General features: G+C 36.8%; 2 protein-coding genes across 3 annotated transcripts; both read left to right on the top strand.

Annotated features, from left to right (window-relative positions):
* The first annotated feature begins 1009 nt into the window (after positions 1–1009).
* On the top strand, positions 1010–9730 carry LOC103703897 (protein PHOSPHATE STARVATION RESPONSE 2-like). Its single transcript, XM_008786941.4, has 8 exons — positions 1010–1173; positions 2353–3073; positions 3570–3780; positions 3859–3935; positions 4049–4088; positions 4295–4352; positions 5968–6037; positions 9031–9730. Exons 2-8 carry the CDS (start codon positions 2465–2467, stop codon positions 9403–9405), a joined length of 1440 nt encoding a protein of 479 aa, XP_008785163.2. The 5' UTR covers positions 1010–1173; positions 2353–2464; the 3' UTR covers positions 9406–9730.
* Positions 9731–11261: 1531 nt separating this feature from the next.
* Positions 11262–25600, top strand: LOC103703898 (peroxisome biogenesis protein 12). 2 transcript variants are annotated; one of them, XM_039126412.1, is made up of 10 exons: positions 11262–11659; positions 12515–12620; positions 15463–15611; positions 17934–18186; positions 19633–19742; positions 20238–20312; positions 20450–20536; positions 23366–23444; positions 24805–24950; positions 25053–25600. In XM_039126412.1, exons 1-10 carry the CDS (start codon positions 11552–11554, stop codon positions 25122–25124), a joined length of 1185 nt encoding a protein of 394 aa, XP_038982340.1. In that variant the 5' UTR covers positions 11262–11551; the 3' UTR covers positions 25125–25600. The 2 variants fall into 2 exon arrangements, with proteins under 2 accessions (XP_038982340.1, XP_008785165.2); XM_008786943.3 differs by having other exon boundaries at positions 11269–11659; positions 23366–23451; positions 24813–24950; positions 25053–25535.
* Positions 25601–25738: the final 138 nt, after the last annotated feature.

Raw genomic sequence — 25738 nt, forward strand, 5'->3', positions numbered from 1 at the left:
TCGTAAAGCGAGAAGGAATTGATGGCCCGAGGACTCTTGCGGGGCTTCAAGGGCCAGGTGGGTGGTGGCAGGAGTAAAAGCGTCGCCACGTTCGCTTCCGTACGCGACCTAGCCGAGCCGAGCCGAGTCTGATTCGCTCCCTCTATGGCTCAATGGCCCTTTATTTGTACACTAACTTAATTTTAAATATGTTTTTCCTGCGAAGTGCAAGCGGGTGACATCGAGTTTCGTGTAAAAAGATATTTTATACCTGCAAATAAATTTTATCTTGTATGAATTACTTATTTAATGTATATATTGTTCATACATTAAATAGCTTCTGGACGAGCAAAGAAATAACTCTTGCAACATATTACCGGGACTCCCTTCAAAAAAAAAAAAAAAAAAACAAAATAAAAAGCCAGACAAATACTAGATGCAGGCCGTCTTTTTTTCAAGAAAGATTTAACTACGGTGATCTTTCAGAGTCGGAGACGCATAAGCGAGGATGGCCGTTGTTCTATAACATTTGCATATTTTTAAGAAAGTATGGTTTCCACCAGACCATGCATGTTTATAGAAAGACAAACGGTGCCGTCGGCTGGATTGCGTCCTTTACAACTCACCACTCTAGCTTCGTGTAGATGGATTGCGGTTTAGTGTCGAAGCTTTTATGTAGTTTTTTATTTTCTAATTTTGTTAGCTGCATTTACATATATCTTGTGCGTGAACGGTCATTGCAAAAAAAAAAAAAAAAAATCAGAGGCAAGACCACCGTTAGGTAGTTATTATGAGTTATTTACTAAATAAAGTGAATGACGTAAGCAATACCAAGTTTGGAGAATGTTTTAGGCAAAAAAAAGAATCTCTCAAGTTTGGTAAGATAGCTACCTATGGCTATGTAAACAAATTGGCTGATGTTTTAGTCTTTTAAGTTTTGGGGTGGTTTTGGCGGATGTAAATAGGAAAAACTATGGGGGAGACTTGCAAATTCTTAACCGACTTTTTTTTTTTGTTTTTTCCCAATCGGTTGGCTTGGCTGCGGAGATGGGAATTCGAGCCTCGTCCCACTAGGAATATTTCGTCGCCTCCTCGCCCTCGCGGCAGCCTAGCAAAAGCCGCCTCTTCTCCCTCTCTTCCTTCGCCATCATCGCCTCCGCTTGTTAAAATTCGCTCCCGTCTTCCCCTCGCGAGGTAAGAATTCCGTGAACCCTTCCCGATTTGGGCTTTCGATTCGCCTTTTTTACATGGCTTTCTTCGCCTTTTTATGGATTCGATCGTGGTCGGGGTGGCCTTTTGGAGGCCCTTAGCTTTTTGGATAAGAATCCGTGAAAAACCTACCTCGATGTTGGCTTCTTTTCTTTTCCCTCGCTTGGAGTCGGTAGTAATCGAAGAAACATCTCGTTCTTTCCGTTGTTTTTTGATGGTTGGAACCTGTAGGATATAAAGGAATCGTTTTGATTGATTTGGAGGTCGACTTCGCGCATGGTATGTGTTGTTGCAGGCTTTTCTCTGGCTGGCTTTTGGTGGTAATCGACTTGGATTAGAGTTTTTCTTCTCTCTCTCTCTCTCTCTCTCTCTCTCTTTGAATATATGGACGGAATTTGAGGGTGTTAACTAGCGAATCTCGGTTTCAGTCGTACACTGTTGTTCTGTATCATGCTAATAGTGGTGGATTCTAGGTAGTAGAAAGTCTTTATCTCTTCATCTTTTGTTATCATTGTTATTATTAATTTTTTTTTTCAAAATAAGGGAACTGATAATTCCCTGGTTGCATGGGCTTAAACTGCGGAACCAATAGTGAATCTTTCTAGGTTTCACAGCAAGCTCCTTTCCTTCCCAAAGTTGCTTCTGGGCGGGCATCTGACACCAATTTAGAGGGTTTGTGTCAGTTCAATGGCCTGCCATATTACATTTTCGCACTTCAGTGGATCCTGCCTTCATAGATAAAGCAAACCCCATAGAGATAACTATGGCAGATTGATCATGGTAATTACCATCGTCTGTAAAGTATGATGTGTTGAATAGGGTAGATCCTTTAGTTTGCTAGTTGTTAGACTTCTTCCTAGTCCACCTGTTGCAACTAATGAGATTATTTTGTACTTCCATAACCTTTCTTCTTGGTGGAGTACTGTCAAACTTAGTCATCATGGAATTGTTTTAAGTGTTTTGAAAGTAGATGTATAGGGTGGTTCTTTATCAGGTTGTGATGCATCTTGTCTATATCTTTAATCTTCTTATTCTTGTAAACTGTAATGGTGGTGCCAATCAAACACAGAATCATTTTATCTATATCTTTGCTTTCATTGTTTTTGCCAACTTCATCTTTTAGTAGAGACCTAATGTATCTTCATCTTTTTTTTCCCGGCATAGTTTTCAAGGAGCAAAAGCTGCTCAGCTAAAATGAAAAAATAAAAGCAAAGTGGCTCAAGAATATTTTTCTTAAGAACAGAGATTTCAGAAGATATTCTACATATGGAAAGGTATGGAAACACGCCCAGTGAAGAATTTTAAGGTGAAACAGTTTTGCGGTAGTGGAAATTCCGAAGTTATGTCATCATCTCTACCTGTGCTACCTGCTCCCTTGGAAGAGAAGTTTCCGAAACTGCCAGATTCCCAACAGGTTTCGATGGAGAGGGAGCTAAGAAGCACTCCACTTATTCCCCTTCGTACTCCTTTTGTCTCCAACAGTGCAGTTGTTGGACCTTTATACTCATCAGCTTCAGGGTTCTCATCAGATCTTCATTTCTCTTCTATGGCACCTAATGAGAGGCACCACAATGGTGCTTCGTTTGTTTCTCAATCACCAAATGTTGGAATACCTTTTCCTTCAACTCCCTCACATTCAGGGTCATTCTGTCCCGCAACAAGTAATCACCCCAGAGAATCCGCTGATGTGTCCTGGTGTCCAGAACCAATTCAGGGCATGCTTGATTATTCAGATAATATAACTGCTGGTAACAATCAGATCCAGAGCAGTTGCGATGTGGCCTCGGATGACCTTGCTAAGCAAAATGAGTGGTGGACAGATTTAATGAATGATGATTGGAAGGATATTCTCAATGAGACAAGTGCTTCTGAATGTCAGACAAAGGTATTATGTTCAATAAACTGGAATTTCTAAGCATTCTACATTCCTGATATTGTCCAAGAATTTTATTAGATCTCATTTGTTTGTTCTACTATAAGATGGCTATCACTTTGTGGCTTGTTATATGTTAGAAGTCTTACAGACTGCAGACTCCCAAAGTCTTACAGAACGCAAACTCTTCTCATTGATTATTGATACTCATATGAGTCCTTGGTTGCCATGATTTGAATGTTTAAATGAAAATGGTAATTTATGGATTTATGACGATTAAGGATAATTAATTTGTGTAATTCTTCAAGCTATTGAACTTCCATAAGACATTACAATATCTTATGATTAAATGAATTAGGTTGTTAATCATTGGCATTTTTGGTGGCAGTCAAATTCAGAAATTGATAGCTGTTCTTTCAGATGATTTATATTATTAAATTTTGTAGTAGTTCAATTGTTTGGTCATGTGCTTTGCCAATCATCTTCTCATTCCTTTGTTGTCATATAGTCTGTGCAACCAGCAACCCAAGCATCCCCAAGTATATCAGTTCACCAGCTGCAAATCCATCAATCTGTTCCATCTCACTCAGGAGAGCTTTGTGCAGTCTCTAATTCCTCCCCTGCTGCCATTGCTGCTGCAGCCAAACCACGTATGAGGTGGACTCCAGAGCTGCATGAATGCTTTGTAGATGCTGTGAACCAGCTTGGTGGTAGTGAAAGTAGGTTACACTCTACCTTGAGATTCATTTTTTCCTCAACATATATCTCATGACTTGAAACTGTTTTTATGCCTTCAGAGGCTACCCCCAAAGGTGTGCTGAAACTCATGAAAGTGGAAAGTTTGACCATATACCATGTGAAAAGCCATCTGCAGGTCTATACTTTCATTTTCTTCACATATACAACACTTAATGCATGCCATTTATTTTTTTTCCTTTCTTAATAAGATCTCTCTCTGTCTATATATATATATATGTTGCTTTACAGAAATACAGGACAGCTCGGTATAGGCCAGACTCATCAGAAGGTTAGTCATGCATATACTAGTTCATTTTATGGATTTATATTTCTGCTGCTCCTCCATACCTTCCTTTTTAAACCTTGTCTCCTTCTCCTTCTGCTTCTCTCTTGTAGTATTTATGCAGCAACTTTATCTGTAAGTGAAAGTAACACTGTGCGGAAGACGCTAGTGTGACATTTTTCCAATATTGTTGGTTGCTTTGATGAATGCAGGGGCATCACAAAAAAAGGTCACTCCACAAGAGGAAGTCTCATCTCTTGACTTGAAGACGTGAGTGAGCCATTATTTTAAAAAGAACACTTGTAACTGTATATTGCTAATTGGAATTTATAGCTAATATGCGCTGCCTTGTTGGAAGAAAAGTAATCAAGCTGCAACAGCATATATGTCAAAAAAATATGGAAATGCTTATATGCTTTTTTTTCTTATGATAATAGCTATAGAGACTTTTCTTTCTGAACCTTATGGCCTTTGAGAAACTGGAAGGATTATTTTACTCATTTGTGTTGATGCAACAGTCTGATAATTAAAACACTTACTTCCAGAGTAACAAAGTTAATGAGTGAGAGCAGTCTCATAATATGCAGAAATGGGTTGACTTTGTTAGAATGTTGGGTTATAAAAAAGAAGTAAAATTCATGTGTTAATTGTTTATTGCCAAGAAATGGGCATTGCTATTAAGGGAACAAGAACCAGCAAATTGTGCTTTCTAAGCTTGCTGGTTGCTGGTTTGCTTTGTTTGATTTACTAAAATAATCCTGAAAAGCTTTTGTTTATTTGCTCCGCTACCTGGATATGTGCATAAGATGCATGCATGCATGCTTGCATGGTGCTTTTTCTAAGCATTCGAGCATGTGTCTGTATTTTGAGATGTGGTATTTGCATGTTTTTTATATGTTACTCTAAGGTTCTATGTTTCTCTTACTGGCTACTTTATGTATTTTGTCCTACGCAGTGTTGCAGAAGAATTTGCACCACTTTATTATTGTGTTTTCAAACATGGCCCCAGACACTGACCCATTTTGCTGCCAGGTTAAGGGGTTTTCGGTTTGACCAGGGGTGAACCACTGTTTGGAAATATCTTTTTTGATTAATGAATTATAGATGCACTACCACTTTTGGTTAATTCATTTCCTTTATTTATTCTCTCTCAAAATAACTTTCTCTTTAAGGCATTATTTAGGAAAAGAGAATTAAGAGGTATGCCTATATTGAAATTTTGTGTATTAATAGAATGGAGCCTTATGGCCTGCAGGGTTTCAAATATATTGATGAAAACACCAAAAATTAGAGAGGACCCAGAAATTGGCAAGTCTGTGACTGGATGCTTGAATATATCAATGGTAAACCTGTAAATATGGATACAGCCTGCACTATTCTGTTGGAATAGTTTGACATATCTTTTGTGAAGCCATAAACACACTATCTTTAAAGGATAAACTCTTGTATGGTAGACTTCTAGAGAATATGGAAAAGTGTCAGCTTATAGTGAAGAGGGTTTAATTCATCAGTGACACCCACTATTCAGCTATCCTTCTTTGGTTTCTCTTATGTAGAAGTAGAGATCTAACTGCCCTACATAAACTGTGCTGGGACTTGGATTAAACATGCCCTCAATAATATTTTATTTAAATATTCAGTTCAAATGCTTTTGTTCTTGTTTTGTTAGATGCAGATCTCATTTAGGTCATTTTATTGTTTCTGTTTTTTCCTTTTTTTTCCCTTTGTTTCTTCTGTTATATTCCTGTGACAGCTAATATCTGTTGTTAACAGTATCAAAAGTTTAGTGCCTTATCTTTTCGTTCCAGGCAATGCTAAAATGTTAAAAGGCTTGTTTAGTCTTCACTAAGTTAGTGTTTAATCTTGCTTTTCATTTCAATGACAGGAGTATTGATCTCACTGAAGCGTTACGACTCCAGATGGAGGTTCAGAAACGACTGCACGAACAGCTTGAGGTATGCTTTCTGGTTGAGTTTTGACATTAAATTATTTCACCTTTTGTTGCATATTCTATATTAATTTTTGGATTTCAGACTCCAGAAAACTAATTTCGTAGAAAATGAATAAAATAATAAAAAACGAAAGGCCTATTATTAGCTTGAGTTATCCTACACTACTGCTGTGCACATGCAATGCACATGAGGAAGGTATGGATGATTGTGGTTACATGAAAGAAAGCATTGATGGTTGCAATTTCACTCTAGCAGGAGATGAGATGATTAGAGTGTATTTTCATTAAATGAGGGGGTATTATAGAAGCCCAGATGGACATCTAGCAATTCTTGAGCATGAATAGAGGTTCATAGCCATGCATGAAGGTTCAACAGCTTGTGTTAGAATAGTAAAGCCTATTATTAGCATGAGTTATCCCATACTACTGCTGTGCACATGTGATGCACGTGAGGAAGGTATGGATGATTGTGGTTTCATGGAAGAAAGCATTGATGGTTACAATTTCACTTTGGCAAGAGATGAGATAATTAGAGTGTATTTTAATTAAACAAGGGGGTATTATGGAAGCCTGGATGGACATCTATCATTGCTTGAGCATGAATAGAGAGGGTCATATGAATAGAGAGGATCATAGCCATGGGTGAAGGTTCATGTAGCTTCGGATATTATCTTTTCACTGAAGCATTGAAATGTGTTGGCATTTTCAGTTTCTTTTACATATTAGCATGCCGATAAAGTTTGTCTGTATTTGCCCAAATACAACTTCCTTTGTCATTATATATGGTATGTGCTTGTTGTGTACAGAGTATTTTTTTTCATGGAACTCATTTCTATGAAATTTTAGGAAGAATAGGTTTTTAACATAAGTAGCAGTAAAAGTTCTTTCTCCATATTTTGGTTTACAAATATCATTTTTAAGACTATAATTATGTGTTCTTGGAGTTTGGCAAATTTTTCTCGAGATCTGTTTGTATATTTGCACTGAATGGACAGACATTTTAGCTCGACCTACCTGTTGGGGCTGTACCAGGCAATTAATTTAGGTCCATGGGGTGAGGCCTATGAGCCTAATCAGAATTTGGGCAGGCCTGGGTTTAATCATATTTGACTTGGCCTGTCCTGAGTCAGCCCGTATATATTTAAACATTAGTATGTAAATATTATAGTTAACCTAATCCCCATGCCAAGCCCTAACTTGGTCAGCTTTCCCTTAGTACAACAGTCTCCTTTCCTCTTAACCCTCTCTCAACCTCTAACTGGATTGCCCTCAAGTATTCATCATTGGACATCAGGCCTCCCTTTTCTTCCCATCTGTCCTTTTTCTCTCTCTTCAATGCTGCCACCGGATGCCGGACCAAAACTGTCCTTTAGGAGAATGACAGCCTCCTCCAACCTCCCATACTTTCTTACGCATGTCTCTGTTACTGGACTCCTACTGTCTCTGTGCCCAGCACCTGGCCATTCTTCATCACCTCCTTCACCAACACATTCTCCAGCACCCCACAGTGAGGGATTGTTATACGATCTAGGGTCATGGATGACGGGCGATCAGGTCATGACAGCCTAGTGCTGGGCTTTCATTTTTCAGTTAAATCAGGCTTGGGCTCTAATGGTTAGTCCTAAGACCGAGTGCCCAGGTCCATCATTGAATTATCTGAGAACTTATCTAATTGCTAGACATGTCATATGTTGTCATCATCCTTTCTGTTGGCAAGATTTTGAGCACGTATATGAATATGTACTTGCATGCTCAAAACACTTTTTTGTGTGTTTGTTCATATCGGAGTATAAAGATTAAGATGTCAATTGTGTCAATAGGATTTTACTGAAACATTCTTTGAGTAATTTGTTGGTGTGTTGATTTCTCAGGAGCTTCGATTTTCTCTAACAGAAGCATCCTCATGCAAGTTTTTTAAAACCAAATTTTGCAGAATCACATACAGTGAATGCATTGTTTAACTAAGATGTATGATTTTTACCTTATGGTTGCACCCCGGTTACTGGTGTATTTTGGGTGGATTGGCATGAACTTGAGATATAAGTTAATTATACATTAAATATATGCTTACTTTGTTTTTCAGTAATTAAAGTTGCTTTCTGTTTTGCTTTGGAAAAAAAAGATATTTCATCATTTTATCTATCTTTTACTTGAATTGTCATCCATTGAGTGTTACATCCGCATGGTTGAGTTAATTTAAATGATCCATCTCTGTTCATTGCTATATTCATGTTGGTTCTGAAACAAATGATCAAAACATAGGATCAGGCCTACTTTTTTTTCTTTTAATTTTTTTTAAAGCAATATGGGTGGTAATGTGCCACCACCAGGGTTTGGAAAAAACCACAACATTTTTGAGCAATAGGGATCGGGCAAGTATTATTAATAATCTTTGTGATAAACAGAAGCAAGCATGAAGACCCTCCATGTCTGCATGTAATTATTTTAGAGCTCTTAGCGTGGTACCCCCTTCTTTTCCGTCTTTTCTCAGTAAGCCAGACTCTTTACACCATACAGTGATACAAGCAACACATAGAAGGGTCTACAAGGTCTTGGGGAACATGGATCAAGGCATTATGTGTCTGTGTTGTGCTGGCTTGTCCCACTGGTACACTTGTCATGCATTGGTACAGCCGCATGCCAACTGCTGGCATGTAGCCTATATTGTGACAGTATTTCCCAATGTATAGTGTGTGGATCAGCATTTTAAACAATGCTGGGAAAGTCATCTATCCAAGCCTCTTCTCAATGTTGTTTGTCCTGTTGTTAGCCAACCAATCAATGGGTTGCTTTTGGTTCACCCTGAAACTATGCAGGCGGTGAGAGATTCCAATGGGGTCCCACGCTCAGGTGCTAAACTTAAAAGAGTGACAGCGTTCATTCCCAACCCATTCTGTTCCCAACCCTTTCTGTTCCTGCCAGGACATTGTGTCAAGAGCACCTGTTTAATACCAACTGCAGACAATTGTTTGATCCTATACTCTCTTCTTTCCACAGATTCAGAGAAATCTGCAGTTGAGAATTGAAGAACAAGGGAGGTACCTTCAGATGATGTTTGAGAAGCAGTCGGGCATCAGCAATCTCAAGGCTCCTTCCTCACTGGAAGAACCATTAACCGTATCATCTGACCAAACACATTCTGCTGCCAAAATCGAACTCCCAGGGAAGAGTCGAGATGAATCAGGAACTGACCCTAATGGTGCAAAAATGTCAGAAGGCTCGAGGCAGGTGGGTGACAAACAGAAGACGCTTGAAGCTGAATCCTGCAATGAGATGGAAGCTAATATTGTTAGTGGGTCTCACTCCCCATCCTGCAAGCGTGCACGAGGCCCTGATGGGGAGTCCTTAACTCCCATGTCTGCATTAGATTAGCACATTTTTAGTCTTGTATGTTGACTGGTGAAATGGGAACTGTCATTGTAATGAGAATGCCGATATTGAGTGGAAAGCTAATTTAAGGTCAGAAGCCACTCTGACTCTTTCAGGAGGCTGCAGATGGTGATTGCTTGTACTGTTGGTGAGCAATGACTTGTTTTCTATTTATTTCAGTCAATAATGAGGTTATTGGGTGTAAAGATTTGGCTATGTGTCTTTCATTAAGTTGAAGTGTTTTGGAAAACTGTCAAGAAAGAAATGCTGTACTTGAAAGAAAGGATCATATACTCTTATAACAATCTTTAGCTTTAATATTCAGAAATTTCTGCTTTAAGATTGTTTTCAATAACTTTAGTGAACTCTTACAGCAAAATACATTGCAGTTTAGGGACTGTAGATCACGAAAAATATAAAATTATAAGATATCAGATCAGTATCTGCTAGTTATGTGCTGCAAGTTGCACCTGTTACTAAATGCCATATGACAGCCGTCATGGATCCTTCCTCCAGTAATGCTGTTCATTCTGAATGTTCTTGAATCATGTAATGAAATAAGGTTTGTATAGAATGTGTTGTTTTAGTCACTAGTTTGTCTTGAATTCGAGCAAATTTCTGATGATTTAAGGTGGATTCTCAATTGATATGAAATGAATCTATTATCAATACTGTTGGTCTAACGCGTGCTGTAGCAAGGTTATGAAGCATTGAGCAGTATGGGATGGGATTCATGATGTTTGTTTTTTTCAATATCGTTTCTAATTTTACAAGGAGGAAGCAAGTAAATATGATTATTGTTTGCGATGGTCATAATAGGGGCAGCAGTGATGGGGGTGGTGGCAACCGGCTTACTGGGAAAACAAACTACCTGTGAACAGAAATTCTCCTGGTATTTTATGTTGTGAAAAGTTACCGACTAGATATCTTCTAATTTAGATTACTATTAGTTTTCTTTGGTTCATCATCTCTTAATAACAAGTTTGATAGGAGAGTTACCGGTCATTAATCATTTTGATCAGATATTGCAGGTCCTAATATAAGATGCATGAAAAAAAATATAGCAAATTATATTTTTAGTCCTCCAAATTTGACAAATATTTTTAAATGATCCTTATAATTTTAAATTTTTTTAACTAGGTCTCTTGATTTTTCAAGTATGATTTAATGTAGCATGTCTGGCGATTTCGGCCAATTTCTAGCACATTAGCATACGGGTGATAGTATGGTATAACGATTGTAATTTTTTTTTTTCTAATGATGTAGTATATGCATGATGATATGACATCCAACATATTCTACGGTAGAATTTTTCGTCCAAAAAGTCTAATCGTCAAATATCACATCATCACTCATATGCTATATTATTATTTATTTGCTACATTATCAAAAGCAAGAATATTCTACTGTTATATTACATCATCATTCGTATGTTGATATTGGTGCTAGCAAGGAAAAAAAACAAACTTTTTGGTACTAGTAGAAATTGTTTGGAATCGGCCGGAGAGGCTATATCGAGAAACTTAATGAGAATTTTTGAACTGTAAATAAGAATTATATAAAAATATTGATAAAATTACCTAAAAATTTACATTCTCGGAAGTTCTATCTGGAGAAGGTGCTCTGTGTCTTTCATTTTTGAAATAGAAAATACTAACGCAACCAGATAAGTATTGATCTTTTTCTTTTTTAATTTTTGACAAAATCTAACTTGATGCAAGCGGCTACAAAACAAAACCCTTCGTTTATGTAGCAAGACTATAGAGCGACGTGATTTACATTACCAAAAAAAGGGACATGATCTGTTATTTTTCAATCCACGGTATTCCAGGACTTGAAACCTTGATCTGAAACCCTGCCCGCTTTCCCTCGCGGGTGGACTGGTCCACCAGCTGAGCGGTGGACCTGATCCGACCAGCGCTACATAGCGAGTCTTTCTCTCGCTGCGACGTGTAATATACGGCTCCCATCGCCGGTGGGAAAAGAAAGGAAATGACGGCAATCATCGTCACGCTGAAAATTTCACGGAAGTAGAAAAGGATCCCCAGAAATTAGAAACAGTTCTTTCCCAGTTTCTCACCTCTCTCTCTCCGTGGATTCGAAGAAAGAACCGAAACCCTAACCCTAATCTTTGATCGAGGAGGAGGAGATGCTGTTCCAAGTGGGAGGGCAGGGGACGCGGCCGACCTTCTTCGAGATGGCGGCCGCGCAGCAGCTCCCAGCCAGCCTCAGGGCCGCCCTCACCTACTCCCTCGGGGTAATCCCCTCTCCCCTTCTCCCCTTTTTCTTCGATTCTTGTTCGCGTTTTTTTCTTTGTTTCAGTTGAAGCTAGGTTTTGGTCCCTTCATGACGTACCTCAACATGATGCCGACCCAACATCCATAATCCCTTGGTTGAAATCTTCACTCCTTTTGTATTTGCCGTTAAATTTACAACATTCCTCTTTTATGCCGTTTAAATATCAGTCATCATCTCACCTTTACGTTGGAATTCAGTTGCTTAATCGCCCATTTATACCTAATTTAACTTTCCCTTCCTATTCTGCTCATTTTGATGTTAACTGACCAAATTCCTTTTACCTTCTTCATCGTGAGGTCCATTTGTTAGGATCTTGTTGCAGAGCATCCCTTGTCCTGGTGTTGAATCAGATGTATGATACTTGTTTCATTCCATAAAACATTTACGCAGGGTCGATTCTGTTAGCACCATAAGATTCGTTATAAAGTTTGACACTGATGGTAATTGGATAAATTATGGTGCATATATTCATTAATCACTGGCAGTAATATAGAGATCATTCGCACAAAATTTAGTGGATAATGCATCCTTGCAAGCTATCCTATTGTCAATTAGACAGATTTTGGCAATGTATTACGCTGCTGTCACTATAAAGTGATGCTTCCTGGGATGTGACAAGTCTTCTGCTATAGCTCATGATGCATTTATCTTCTCCTCTACATGTTAAATTTTGCTATTCCTAATTTCTGTTTTGAGTTACATGATCAATTAATTATGGAACTTCATGTGCTCTGGACTCATTTTGTTTTTTCAGATGCCGCTTGCAGTACCTATGCAGGACAATGCCAATTGACATTCCCTGTTATGGTTGCAGGTGTTTGCCTTGAGAAGGCCATTCCTTCACAAGGTGTTAGATTATGATGATGAATTCTTTGCCTTGTTGATGATGGTGCTTGAAAGTCACAGTTTACGAACCACAGGTTCTCTTGATTATGTTGTCTATAACTTCATTTTGTTTTTTCTGAATTCACATATGTCAAGCGGTTATTTTCTTTTATGATGAAATTAGAGATTGCAATATCCGGAATCAAGTTAAATACAAGTGCTTTCCCCCTTTTTCTGAGTTTATCACAAGGATATGCAATTCTTATCAAAATCAAGCTTCTCTCAAGTTGTGTCACTATTATAACTGTTGTATTGGCAGGGCTAGCCATTTTATTAACAGAATACTTGTACTTAGGGTGCTGCACCTGCTTCTGAAACCTGTTTCCATGGACACTTCATATGTGCTTCCTTATACCTGTTTTGTTTTTTGGGAGATCCACTTTGGAATTCCAATGCCCTCTCTGGCTTCTGGGAACAAGGACCATCTCAGCATGTTCGCTGACTTCTTTGTTCCTCATATTTTACTCTTAGTGATGTTTTGAGTTGCTTTATGGAATTGAAACTTTTGAATTGGTAAACTTTTTAAAGCAAATCATGGCTGTTTTTTTTAAGTTCAAATCCTATTCTTGCTTCTACTATGTTTGTTTTATTAGCTCGCTTGCTAGGGTAGTCACTTTTAGACTGTACGAATATATTAGATGGATTGCAGCCATTTGGCAAAACAAGCTTGAAGCTTGTTTGGTTAGCTACTGCAAATTGCTCATACATCTTCATCTGAGTATCCACTACCTGAATTTAATTGTTAGGATCAGAAACTTTAGAATTTTATAGTGATTAAAACCACCATGCTAAACAGGTTTGAGAACTTGACAACTTCGTATTGTTTAAATCGCAAACTTCTCTCGAACCTTGGAAAAGAAATCTGTCAAGTTCTAGACACCCAAATACTTCCAATTTTTCCACTTCAAATCCTAGAGTTGTAGTTTATGGAATATTTGAACAAAAGACCAAAAAACTTGAAACAACTTGCTCATATATTTAATTAGGCTCTATGTTAGTTTCATTTGGAGCTTTGAAACCTAAAGGTTTCAATCTTGGTTTGCAGTTTCTATTGAGACATAGAATCTTGTTATTCATATTATTTGATGCTTGAACTTATCTATGCTTCCGCTTGAAGTTTGAATACAGTTAAGATCTGCTGTATCTGCATCCTTTTCATTTCAAATTTCGGACAATAGTTATAGTCCCAACCTGGCTTTTCCTTTTAATTAATATAATCGGAAAGCATGTTTCCTCAAGTGTAGGAAAACGATGTTATCCAATATTAAAATATTCAGAGCACCATCGTTAAAAAAAATTAAGCAAAAAATGCAGTATTTATAATCATAGACAACGGTAAGGACATTTGCCATTCACTAAGCCTATAGAAAGTTGGCAGTTCTGTTTCTGTGTTCTATTCTGATATCTGTTGCTGACAAAAATAAATTGTACAAGAGAATGAAATCTTATGGCAGTTCTTTTAAAGATGGTAAGCGGTGCATTCTTATTAATAAATTCTTTTGGTGAAGTGCAATCAGAAAGTAGGCAGAAATATGCGTGAGTGCAATCATTGAATATGTTCTAACAACATGCATTGAAGTTGCAAACCTGATACTTGTTCAGCGGATAAACCATGCTGGAATTTATTTTCAACCTTATAGGTTGTATTGTGAATAGAATTGGGAGTGGTTTAAACGTGTTATAACTTCTAATCCAAAAACCAAACCTTCTCAATATATGATAGAGCAAATGATAAATTTCTTTGGTTCTCCTGTTTGAAAGTGGCCTAGGGTATATGAGTGAGAGGGGTGGCAGGAGCGGGTCAAGAATAATTTGACGCCACGATTTAACTACCCTTGCGTATATGAAATCAACTTGTAAGTGTAGAGTGAGGTTGGTGTGATTGATGTTTTGTAAAACTAGGAATGACAGTGAGGAAGAAGGATCTTATAGAAGGGATAGGAGTTACTTTGGTTAAGGAAAAAATGATGGAGAAAAAAATTGAGATTGTATGGGCATGTGACACAAAGACCTAAGGAGGCTTTAGTAAGGAGAGGTGCTCGAAATATGTTTAAGGACCTAGAAAGTGGAGAGAAAGACTTGCTTATGATCAGTCCATCTGCTTGTGCTAACATATATGTTCTCTGCTGGTTTGAAGTAGATGTTATTTGTTTCTACTACTGTAATGTAGAAAAATTGAAAAAGTGTTGAATCTATTGGGTGTACAAATTTATTTCAGAATTTTCTTTTTTTTAAAATTTTATGATCCAGATGTGATGTACTCTAGTTCCCTAACCCTATGTTGTTTTATGGCATGGTGTACTCTTATAGAATGGAACTAAGGAAAAAGAAAAAATTGAGAGAGCATTCACGAAATAGAATTTGAATCTGTGGAGGTAATCAGAAAGATCCACATGTTCTTTCTTTTTAAATATATACTGATCATTATGTACAAAGCCTCTTCATAGATTAATATCAATTTATAGCCAGTTGGGGTGAAGCTTTTCTGAAGAATATGATAATACAAAATTAAATCCATGTCACTTTTCTGGAATTACAATCCTTTGTGCTTGTTTTATAATGCTGTTAAGTCATCTGCAACAGTCTGCCACAGTTGACACTTCTTTCACTTTTCCTAAAGTATATACAGTGGTAGCTTTTCAATTCTTCCTTTGGATTGCATGCTTCTAAATTTGGCTGAATGGATCATATTATTATTTTGCATCATAAAACAGATTTAGAACGCATGGATATATATTTTCAATGTTCTGCAAGGAGATGTTTGGCTTTACTAATTGCGGGGTTTCATTATGTAGGAATTAAATTTGTATATTTCCAGTTGAAGGATTGTCAGGTCTGCTATTGGGTAACACATGTTTTCGATACATTCTGTTTCAGATGCTTCTTTTTCGGAGTCCTTGTATGGTCTACGAAGGAGAGCAGTGAAGATTATCCACAAAAAACATTCTTCTAATATGGAATCAAATGATAAAATCCATCACTCGGGATTAGAGAAGCACCAAAAAGTTGCCTCAGTTGCATTTCTGGTATTAGATTCTGCTTTCAGCTACTCAACTGCACTCTTTGTTGATAATTTCTTTATACACTTCCCTACATTGATATTATTGTTGCTATCCCATTGATACTGGCCAAACCATAGTTTTTGCTATGTTTTCATTTTTTTAAGATTTTAAATTCTCTAGTCCTAGATTTCACTTGGCAAAGAAGATATATTTTACTTTGTCAGCTTTCCAGGACAACTACCATGTTTCTAAGAGCTGCAATAGTGCTATTAATTTTGTTTCCAAGAAAAAGGAAGTAAATACTTCCATTAAACAAATATGCTTCTCGATATGTGCACATCAAATTTTGACATAAAAATCTAACTTAAAGTTACCTTATGATTTGCCTAAACATCCTATTGAAAATAACATGAAAAGAGAAATTTAGAGGTAGGTAATCATCCTTGGCACAACCTAGATTTTATAGCTCTTCATAAGGACCGCTTAGGAAAGACTTTCTTTTATATGTGATAAAGAATTAGTGAGTTTTTTGGTGTCTAATAGTAGATTGTGTTGATGATTTTTCGGAATTGGATAGGAAAAAGTTTCTGAAATAATATGGTGAAGGATGTGCCTAATGATATGTTTGTTAAAATGAAAAATACAAGTTAATTATCCTAAAATGGATTGGATGCAACATATATGATCATCACAGTGATACTAAAGATTCTACATGTAAGAAAAAATTACATGGCTTATATTTCCTAATGTGAAAATTTTATTCAAGTAATACCTTTAAGTCAAATGCTTTGTATATAATCTTTCAAGACATGCTTACAAGACCAAATCAATAATATTATTTCCGTAGTGATATTGAAAAGACCACTATAACCACATGATGAAAGAATTGCCTAGACTGTATTCTCTAAGATCAAAGATATGTAGTTGAATTCTTTCCTAAAATGGAATTAAATGCATTGTATATAATCTTCAAAACAATATTGGGATTCAGTGAATATAATATGAAAGATTCACTTAGATTATATTTTCTACAATGATGAATGTCGGGGGTGAATGGCTGCTGGCTCAATTGTCCTAAACACAAGATGAAAAAGAAAAAAAAGGCTAATTGCTTATGTATGAGGCCTTGGTCCAGGCATTGGAAGAGTTCAGGCCGAGCATAGGTTATCTTGGGCAGCTTCGAGTTGCGCTGCCTTGGATGAAGGTGTCAGCACTTGGCCGGGCTCTATTACTGGGCTAGTCCTGACTATTGATAACCCTAGATAAATGTTTAAGTTTGAGAGTATTTAAACCTCACATTTTTATAATTGATTAACTTGTGGCATCAAGGAAGGAGAAAAAAAAGAGCACAATAGAATTTATCACAACCCCTTGTGGACCATCACTCATGAGGTTTAATGTCTCATAACTTGCATAACCCATCGCTGAGGGAAACCCAATCCCCTACGCAGGCATGTAGGCAAAGCATTTGCATAGACAATGGAGTGTACATGTATGTGTGCGTGCGTGTACACATAGACTCACATGGGATGGTTATGATACACATAAGCATGGAAATAGGACTTTACATTGCCGAATTCAATGATGGAGTTTGCAAAATAAAAAACAAAACTGTTAAACATGATGTACAATCCCTAAAATGCTTATAAACAGAAGAATCATATGTCATGGACCCTTATGCATCTAGTGGCCCTCAAACTCAGAGATAATGAATTTTCCCTAAAATTAAAATATCATATCAGGCCATTACAACTATTAACTTGGAACTACTTGATGCACACAGATGGGTCTCCAGAATATATGCTTTTCATCTATTGACATTTGAGACCTTCTAGATCCTGTCCAACAGTTTAAACTTTCATTCTGCAAATGCTGTCATTGAATATGGTCATGGGTGTAAAGTCCTCTCTTTCCCTCCTGTATGTGTGTTCATGTGTGCATGTGTGCGCTTTATTGGGTGTTCAGGTATGCGTTGATGTATAGCTGATACTTGACCTGATAAATTTTTTGGGTCCTGTTCTGTGATCTGAACCTGACCTGCTAACTCTTTGTGTTCATTTTAACCTGCTCCCTGAACTCTTCCTTGCTATTTCTATTCCCTGTTATTTAAATCACATTCTTTTACTGATATGTTGATAAAATTGCTGAAAAATGCTGTATGATTAGTTTTAATTCACTCAAGTTTGTTGAAGTTCTTAGTTATCTCATTTAATTTTCTGTCAGTTTGGGTTAGATGGTAGGGGAAAAAGCTTCTAGCATTTGAGCATTAGTAATGTTTTAATGTTTTATTGAAACTTGCAAACAACCTTCAAAGTTACACACTGTCATTTGACTAATTCATTGTAGGTCATTTTGCCTTATATAAAGTCAAAGCTTCATTATATTTACAACAAAGAAAGGGAAGCAAGGCTTCAAGCAAGTCTTTGGGGTCATGATGATGCAAGATTTGATGACACAGGCTTCGTCCTAGATCAAGGAGAGAGCTCTCATTCACAAATTGAAGCTTCAAGTGTCGAAGGATCACGCATGACACACCTAAAAAAGAGAATTATGGAAATTATAGCTTGTTGCTACCCCTGGATTCATGCGACCAATGAGGGTAGGTAATTTGCTTTATGGTGATATCATCTACAAATTTGTCCATTCAGATATATCTGTACCTTATGAACATTTGATCATGTGATCTACCTGGTCAAACTACATTTAGTTCTTGCTTGAAACATACTATGGATGTTTATTTAGATGATCTAGGTGTAAGTGTTGACCTGCTGGTTAATGTACTTGGGCAAAATTTTCTTCAAGTTTGAAGACTTAAAACTAGAGTCATACAACCATGCTTAATAATTGAATCTGAATGTGTTAACATTGTGCAGAATTATTGCTATATAATGCTTGCTTGATAGATCATTTACTATGTCAGAATGTTTGTAAAAACTTAGATTAAGAAGAGTTCTTAAAAACCAATTCTATGTGTTCAAGATTTCTGCTAGATATGTCAGTTGTGCAAATGGGTGGAAAGTGGAAACAGTTATCCTGAATCCCTTTGTTGAAGCTTGTGTCTTGGAAATCTGTTATTTTGGTACTTTGCTTGGTTAAAATTGTTCTGTGAACTTCCAAGTCCGATTATATATATGTTAATTTCTTGTGTTTAATTTTGTCTGGATTTATTTTTTACTTTTTCTTATTTGAATACAAATTATAGAAGGTCAACTAATTTGAGGTTTATCAGTCTGTTTGCTTTTTAATGTCATTTTTTTGTCTTGATTTTTTTTTCTAAAATTCTTATAAAATTTTTTCTGGTCACCTGAGAATGATTGCAACATCCAATATGAGCTTGTTTCTTTTTATAATGGTTTTGCAGCCTTGAAATTTATGGGTTGTAAATCATAATTAAAATATTTTGATTAAATATATCGTCCTTTCTTTAACGTAACAAACCTCTGATAGATTAAAATAAATATTGATTGAAACATATTTGTGTAACAAGCATCTGATTAAAATATGTTGTCCTTTCTTTATTGTAGGTAATACTATTAGGCAGCCACCTTTCATTCGGGAATAAAATAAGCGTCAGAGATCTTGACAAGTCCTTCTCCATATCTTGATTTCTTTGTTGTGATCTAATGACTGTAGAAGCTTACTGGCAAATAACAAGGCTTCTTTGTTGGCCTGGATCTGTTCTGATGCTATTAGATTTTCCATTATTTAGCTTTGTGGACCTTCGCAGTCTTGCTTTTCCTATTGAAAGGCCAACTGTAGTAATATATTAAAGTTTTATAGTTAAATTATCAATTGTTTTCCTACACCAGTACTATGGCTAAAGTGGATCTGGATATTATATATTTTCTGAATGATTATGAATAAAATTTTCTTATGCCTTTTTATAGCCGCCTACTGAATATGTAGTACCTAGCTCTCAGAAGCAACTGTGTGCCATATTGAGCTTCCTGTCAAAACGAAATGTCATTGAACTGGATTTTTCAGCTCTTTCTCTGTGTGTTGAATAATGATTCTATATTCTTAGTAGCTTATTTGTTCTTTGCAGGATTATCATTTGCTTACCAACTATTGTATCTGCTGGATGCTACTGGCTTCTATAGTCCAGATCTACATGCACTTGGGATTCATGTATGTCGGGCAACAGGACAAGAACTGGTGCGATAGCTTTCACAATTGCTACTTCATTTCTCTTTTGAATTCAGTCACCTTGATTAAATGCTAGGAGCCTAGGGCATTGATGTGCTGCTGGGCATATATACGTATCCATACATATATATACATAGATACATATGTATATATACGCATACATACATATGTAACATTCTTACGCATACACTTGTTTTAAAAGGCTAAAGCTTTTACTCTATTTTATTGTTGCTGCTGTAACTCTTTTTTGCTTGTTGAAATTTTATATGCATATGCTACGCATGGATTACTTTATATTATAATCTCTTCAGCTACTTTTTTTAAGTGGAAAATGTTGGTTCTTGAATGTTACTTGTCGGTGGTTTCTGTTTATACTATCTTATAAGAATGAAGCATTACTAGAAAACTTGCGCAACATGAGGTTCAATGTATGTTAAGATTGGAGCATTATGCCTTATCTAATTATCTCAAACTTTTTTTTTAAAAAAATAAATGTCAAGGTAGATGGATTCCTCTTCTAGAATTTCAAGGATCAGAAGTCGCGAACTTGAAAGACTAAGGGGCCCTCTGTGGTTGAAGGTATATCATTTCTATCTTCAAAAATATCTGATTGTAATCATTTTTATGCATCGGTAGTGTTTGAGGTCGATATACTGTCTGAGATCTTTTCCCCTGTAGTTACAAAATTTGTTTCCTGGCATGTCTGATTTGTACAGGCAGTTCAGAGAGTTCTGCTTAGCTGCGTATACACAACATTAGATTATGCACAAACTGGTCTAATTGCTGCAGTATTCTTTTTCAAGGTGAGCAGACCTTACCTACTTTTGAAATTCTAAATGTAATTTGCATGGGGGCATCTTAATTCACTCAAATATACACATCTTTTCCTTTCTCTGGTAATTTTAGAGGTTTGTTATAATCGGCCTGTAGTTGCTTTATCTGTTTATCATACAGTGATTTTTTTTCCCAGAATATTAATCATCCTTATATTATATCTTGAGTATTTTATGCATTATTCAAAATTCTTCTGTTTTTTTTATGTTAAAAAAATAGTAGGGAACATTGCATTAATAGCCATTCCCATTCTCATATTTGTAGAAATGGCCAATTTTATTTCCTTTCGCAGGATCAGCTGTTTTCTATTTCTTTGACTGAATTGCCCCTGGCCTGATCAACAAAGAACAATGTGCATTCAATAATCAGATTTTTGCACTCTCAAATATATGCATCAGTTTAAAGTATGCACCCTCGAGGTGCATATACTGATCTATATTTTGTATCGATGAATGAAAGTGTGCTCTAGTTAGTCTAAATGTATGAATCACATTTATTATGCCTCAACTTGTCTAAAGTGTGTGTATTTTCCTGGACTGTCTTATGTATTTAACAATTGCATTGGATAATGTAAATGTGAAAGAATCAACTAGTCATTTTAGATTTTCTTTTTCCTTGAGTAAAATGGAGATCTGAAGTTCACCTGAGTAATAGGGTAAGAAAGACTATGAAGATCCCTCAAAAGAAGGGAGAAAAGAGTAGGGACCTAAATTCTAAGACTGTTACAGCTCTCAAGACATTTTCTCAACTATCAGCATTTTTCCTATCAGATAGAGACGTCCTCTCAGATAATAAGTATAGAGAGTGCTGAAATACTCTATCCACTGAAGAGAGACCTTGCTTGAGAAAATTCTGCTATTCCTTTCCTTCCGTAGACACCAACATAGAGCAAAGACAGCCTGATCTCAGCCTCTCTAAGGTTATGCGGAACTTCTTTCTTCACCATACTGTCCAAAGCTGAAGCAGGGATTTTGGCTTCCCTCGTAGGTTCCAAGTATTTATCGACTTTCTCTAAATGGCGCTGGAAAAATGACCGATAGAAATAAATGATGGTTCAATTCCTTTGGGTGGTCAGCAAGGCAGCACCCTCCTTGAAGAGTCCATCCTTTCCTGGCCATAACTTAGTATGTAGCTGTCATTTTAGATGGGGACAACTTGTTAAACATAGTCTGAATGTGTGCACTGCATGGCATGTGCACAAGTCTCCTTGAAACTATGACTCATATAGTCTAGAAGCAACTTGGGCAGGAAAAATTCAAAAATGGCTTATCATGCAAAAAGAAATAAAAATGGCTGTTTCTGCTGAAAATGTGAATGGCTGCTTATGCAAATTACCCAAAATATTATGGTAGTTTTCTGGAAGCATCTGAAAGCAAATTATTTGTAGCAGAAGCAAGCTGCTTTCTATAATTTTTAAATAATTCCATCATGCTCAGTGATTTGATATTGCCACTAATTCCTGGTTTTCATTTGCTTATTTAAATAAGCATTGTACTGATGGAATATCTGCCATTTTGCATTACCATAAAAAGTATTTGCCATTTTACATTATCATAAAATGATTTTGCATGCTATCAACTTTTATTGCCTTCAATGTTCAGATAAAATGGATCCTTTTTTCTGCTGTTAGTTTATTCATATCCTTGCAGTATTCCTTTTTATTAGTTGGTATCATCCTTGAATGCAGAAAGATGCATACGGAAAAAAAAATTTGATTTGAAGCTCATTTGGCATAGCAAGTGTAGTGGAGTCATTGCACACCCTCTGAATGAGATGTCTTATCATGTTTGAAATGTGATGCATGCAGGTTTAGGGATATTAGTTCTTTCATCTTATTTATTTCCTTTATTCTTTTTTATTTTGGCTCCCCCATGTTGCACCTGCTACTTTTGCGTCCTTTCCTTCCATGCAGTTGTTTCATGTATATGGTGTTTTGCCACAAGCATAGTTTGCTGTATGGGCCGGTATTATACCATACTGGATGCAGCGTACTGATACCAAATTGGTATGCGGTCTCGTACTGTATCGATACTCGATACGCCTCGCCATCTTATATCGTACTGCTTACCGATATTGTAATAGGATGGCATCGGTATGGGGTCCAGTACCGAGACGACGAACCTTGACCACAAGGATCATTTTGCCATTATTGATTTGGTCACCTTTACATGTTCGTAATATTGATAATATATTCAATTCATTACTTAGAGAATGAACCTTGGCACAATGGTAAGGTTGCTTTATTGTAACTTAGACGTCATGGATTCGAAACATGGAAACAACCTTTCTGCATGCGGAGGTAAGGCTATGTGCATCTGATCCTCTCCTGATTCTGCAATGGCGGGAGCCTCGTACATTGGGCCACTCTTTTTTATCCAATTTATTACCTTATGGTATCTGAAACTTTCGTCCCAATATGGTTTTTCCAAGGTTTATGAATATGATCAACGATAAATACTTCTGGGACTACTTTTTGTCACTAATTATAGTTATGCCTTAAATGTCATTTCCTCCCCCCCCCCCCCCCCCCCCCCCCCCGGAAAAAAAAAAGAAAAAACAATTTTTCCCCTGTTCTGATGCATGCCTTCTGAAGATTTTTATGGATTTAAGTATTCAATAATGGGTGAACTTTCTTCTAGCTTCATTCACTTAATGTTAAAAGTAACAAATAACCTGCAGGATGCTTACACGTGTTCTGGATGAGTATCTGTTTAGGTTGTTGTGCATTCTCTCCTTTTCTTCGAATTTCTTCCTGTATCACTTTTTTTCTTGTACATAAAACTTCCCCTTTCATACAGATGATGGAGTGGTGGTACCAATCTGCTGAAGAAAGAATGTCAGCTCCCACTGTGTACCCCCCACCTCCTCCTCCACCGCCCCAAAGGTGAGCTCCTCGCTACATGGTATCTTAATGATTGCTATAATCTTCTAGATCTATCAATCTTAAACTTTTCTCCCAAAATGGTCTGCATTGTTGTTGAAGTATACGTTTATGTTGAAGTATACATTTCTAACTGCTGTGAGAATGTCATTCTCGTTTTCTTTACCTCTTTGCTTGCTGATCTGGGCATCTTTGCTTTGCAATTGTTTTATACATGACATCCTTATCCTTGTATTATCTGAGATGTGTTGGATATGGATCCGCATTGTGATATTAGGATACTTGCATGATATTTGTTGACTATGTACATGTACATATATAGATTTAGTCATGTACATATGTGACTTGGGCCGGGCTTGGTTCTCTTTTTGAAACACCTTATTGCATCAGTTCAGTTCTGAGTCTATGGTTCAGGTAACCTGATTTAACCCAAACTGGACCAATATATATTATACAATATTACATATATAATGTTTGTAATAGATTCTTATAGTATAAAGATATGTTATTTCATGGTTTATTATACTATAAACTCATAGTTAATGCTCATCATCTCATTTCATTTCGTAGAATGCATTTTTTTTGTGCCACATTATTTTCAAGATTTAGTTTACTTTTTAGGTTTTTTGTTATATGGTGTTGTGAATAAATTTTTTGTCGGGTTGTGTTGTTCACTAACAATTCTCAATTGATTTTCTTGCATAGACTCAATGTATCATTTTGCTGTTTTTTTTTTTATTTGTTTGGCACCCTGGAAACCCATGGATTTTGGTTGGATTGGTTCAGTTTTGTTCCAACATTGACTGGTTCAACTTTGGTTCGAGAAATCATGAACTTATTGGGATTGGTTATGTTCCGAGTTGACCTGTAACCTGGAACACCTTAACCATGTGCAGCCCTAATGTAGAGCATGTGCCTGTGTTGACCATATCATATGCTGCTGTTGATCAAAATCCCTTATGTGGATGGTCCTAAAATCTTGTTTCACAGTTCTGGCTTAAATGACAATGACCAACATTCTTATTATTAAATTGGCAAGGAAACTGGAATAGAATATCTGAATAGACTGGTTTGGAAGAGTGTTTTCTTGTCAAATTATTTATTCCCATTGGCAAAGTAAAGAATGTGAAGGAATTCTCTGAACCTAGATTCTGCATAAGTTGCTTATCTTTTCCAACCGTGTAATATTCTATTAATGTAAGTTGGTAACCGTAGTTTCCCAAATACTGATAACATTTTTATAGATTCTAGAATGGTTTCCAGATCTTTTTCGGCGAGCTAAAATGATTTCCAGATTAAAGGCTGGAACATAGAGTGCTATTTTCTCAGTCATGTTTTTTGCTTGCTTGATTGCTTAACCACAGGCTGCCAAAGATGGAATTCCGTTGCCGCCAGACAGGACGTTGTGCCCACTGTGCTCCCAGAAACGGGTTAATCCATCAGTCATTGCTGTTTCTGGTTTTGTTTTCTGCTATGCTTGCGTATTTAAATATGTGTCACAGGCAAGTTCTCATACTTTTAGGAAACAATTCTTCCATCATGAGATGGAATGTCTTTTGCTATGCATCCTGATGATGGTCTAAGCTTTGCTTTTGAAATGACAGTACAAACGGTGCCCTGTCACATTGATGCCTACAACAGTTGAGCATATTAGGAGACTCTTCCATGATTTATAGTTCAAATAACCGAAGCTTTCCAAAATTACAGTGAAGATCGGGCCTGAAATCCAAAGGAAAACCCACTGTTCCTTTGCCAGACATAATGGGAGGATGTAGAATAGTTTCATGCGCACCATTGAATGAAGCGCTCTGTGATGGCAAGCACGTTTTGATCAAAGTTAAATTGATTATTTTTCCTTTACAAGATATGTAATTGTTTTTTTTTAAAAAAAAAATTAAGAGAGCTTGGTGAAGAGTCTGCCTGCCATGAAGAACTCTCTTGGGTCCTTCGGGGTCGCATGGGGCTATCTCTGGTGGTAACCTTCATCCAATTTCCAAATGGTCAAGTTGATAGACCTCTGTATATGAACGATCATGCTGATTATCATCTCTCTCATGAAAGTGTTGAATGTGCTGCCTTTCTCTATTTGTTGAAATAGTTAACCATGTGACGGTTTGTATATTTTGTGGTGCGCCGGGATCATGGGGAGTAACTATAGATTCCAGTTAACCGGTGGTTGATGTGGTGTCTGTCAATTCTGAACTAGTTCAGACTTGTTCCATGCAAATTTTGGAAAGCACGCGGACAAATGTTTCCTTCTCTGCCTGTGTCAATGATGCTTCGGTGCTAA

The sequence above is a fragment of the Phoenix dactylifera genome, chromosome 5 (assembly GCF_009389715.1).
Source record: "Phoenix dactylifera cultivar Barhee BC4 chromosome 5, palm_55x_up_171113_PBpolish2nd_filt_p, whole genome shotgun sequence".
Lineage (NCBI taxonomy): Eukaryota > Viridiplantae > Streptophyta > Magnoliopsida > Arecales > Arecaceae > Phoenix > Phoenix dactylifera.

Excerpts from the sequence above, each read along its gene's own strand:
- LOC103703898 (XM_039126412.1), top strand. The coding sequence starts at position 11,552 with ATGCTGTTCCAAGTGGGAGGGCAGGGGACGCGGCCGACCTTCTTCGAG. Across the intron at positions 12,621-15,462 it reads TCACAGTTTACGAACCACAG|ATGCTTCTTTTTCGGAGTCC; the intron begins GTTCTCTTGATT and ends ATTCTGTTTCAG. Across the intron at positions 23,445-24,804 it reads CCCACCTCCTCCTCCACCGC|AACCACAGGCTGCCAAAGAT; the intron begins CCCAAAGGTGAG and ends GCTTGATTGCTT.
- LOC103703897 (XM_008786941.4), top strand. The coding sequence starts at position 2,465 with ATGGAAACACGCCCAGTGAAGAATTTTAAGGTGAAACAGTTTTGCGGT. Across the intron at positions 4,089-4,294 it reads TAGGCCAGACTCATCAGAAG|GGGCATCACAAAAAAAGGTC; the intron begins GTTAGTCATGCA and ends TGATGAATGCAG. Across the intron at positions 4,353-5,967 it reads TCATCTCTTGACTTGAAGAC|GAGTATTGATCTCACTGAAG; the intron begins GTGAGTGAGCCA and ends TTTCAATGACAG.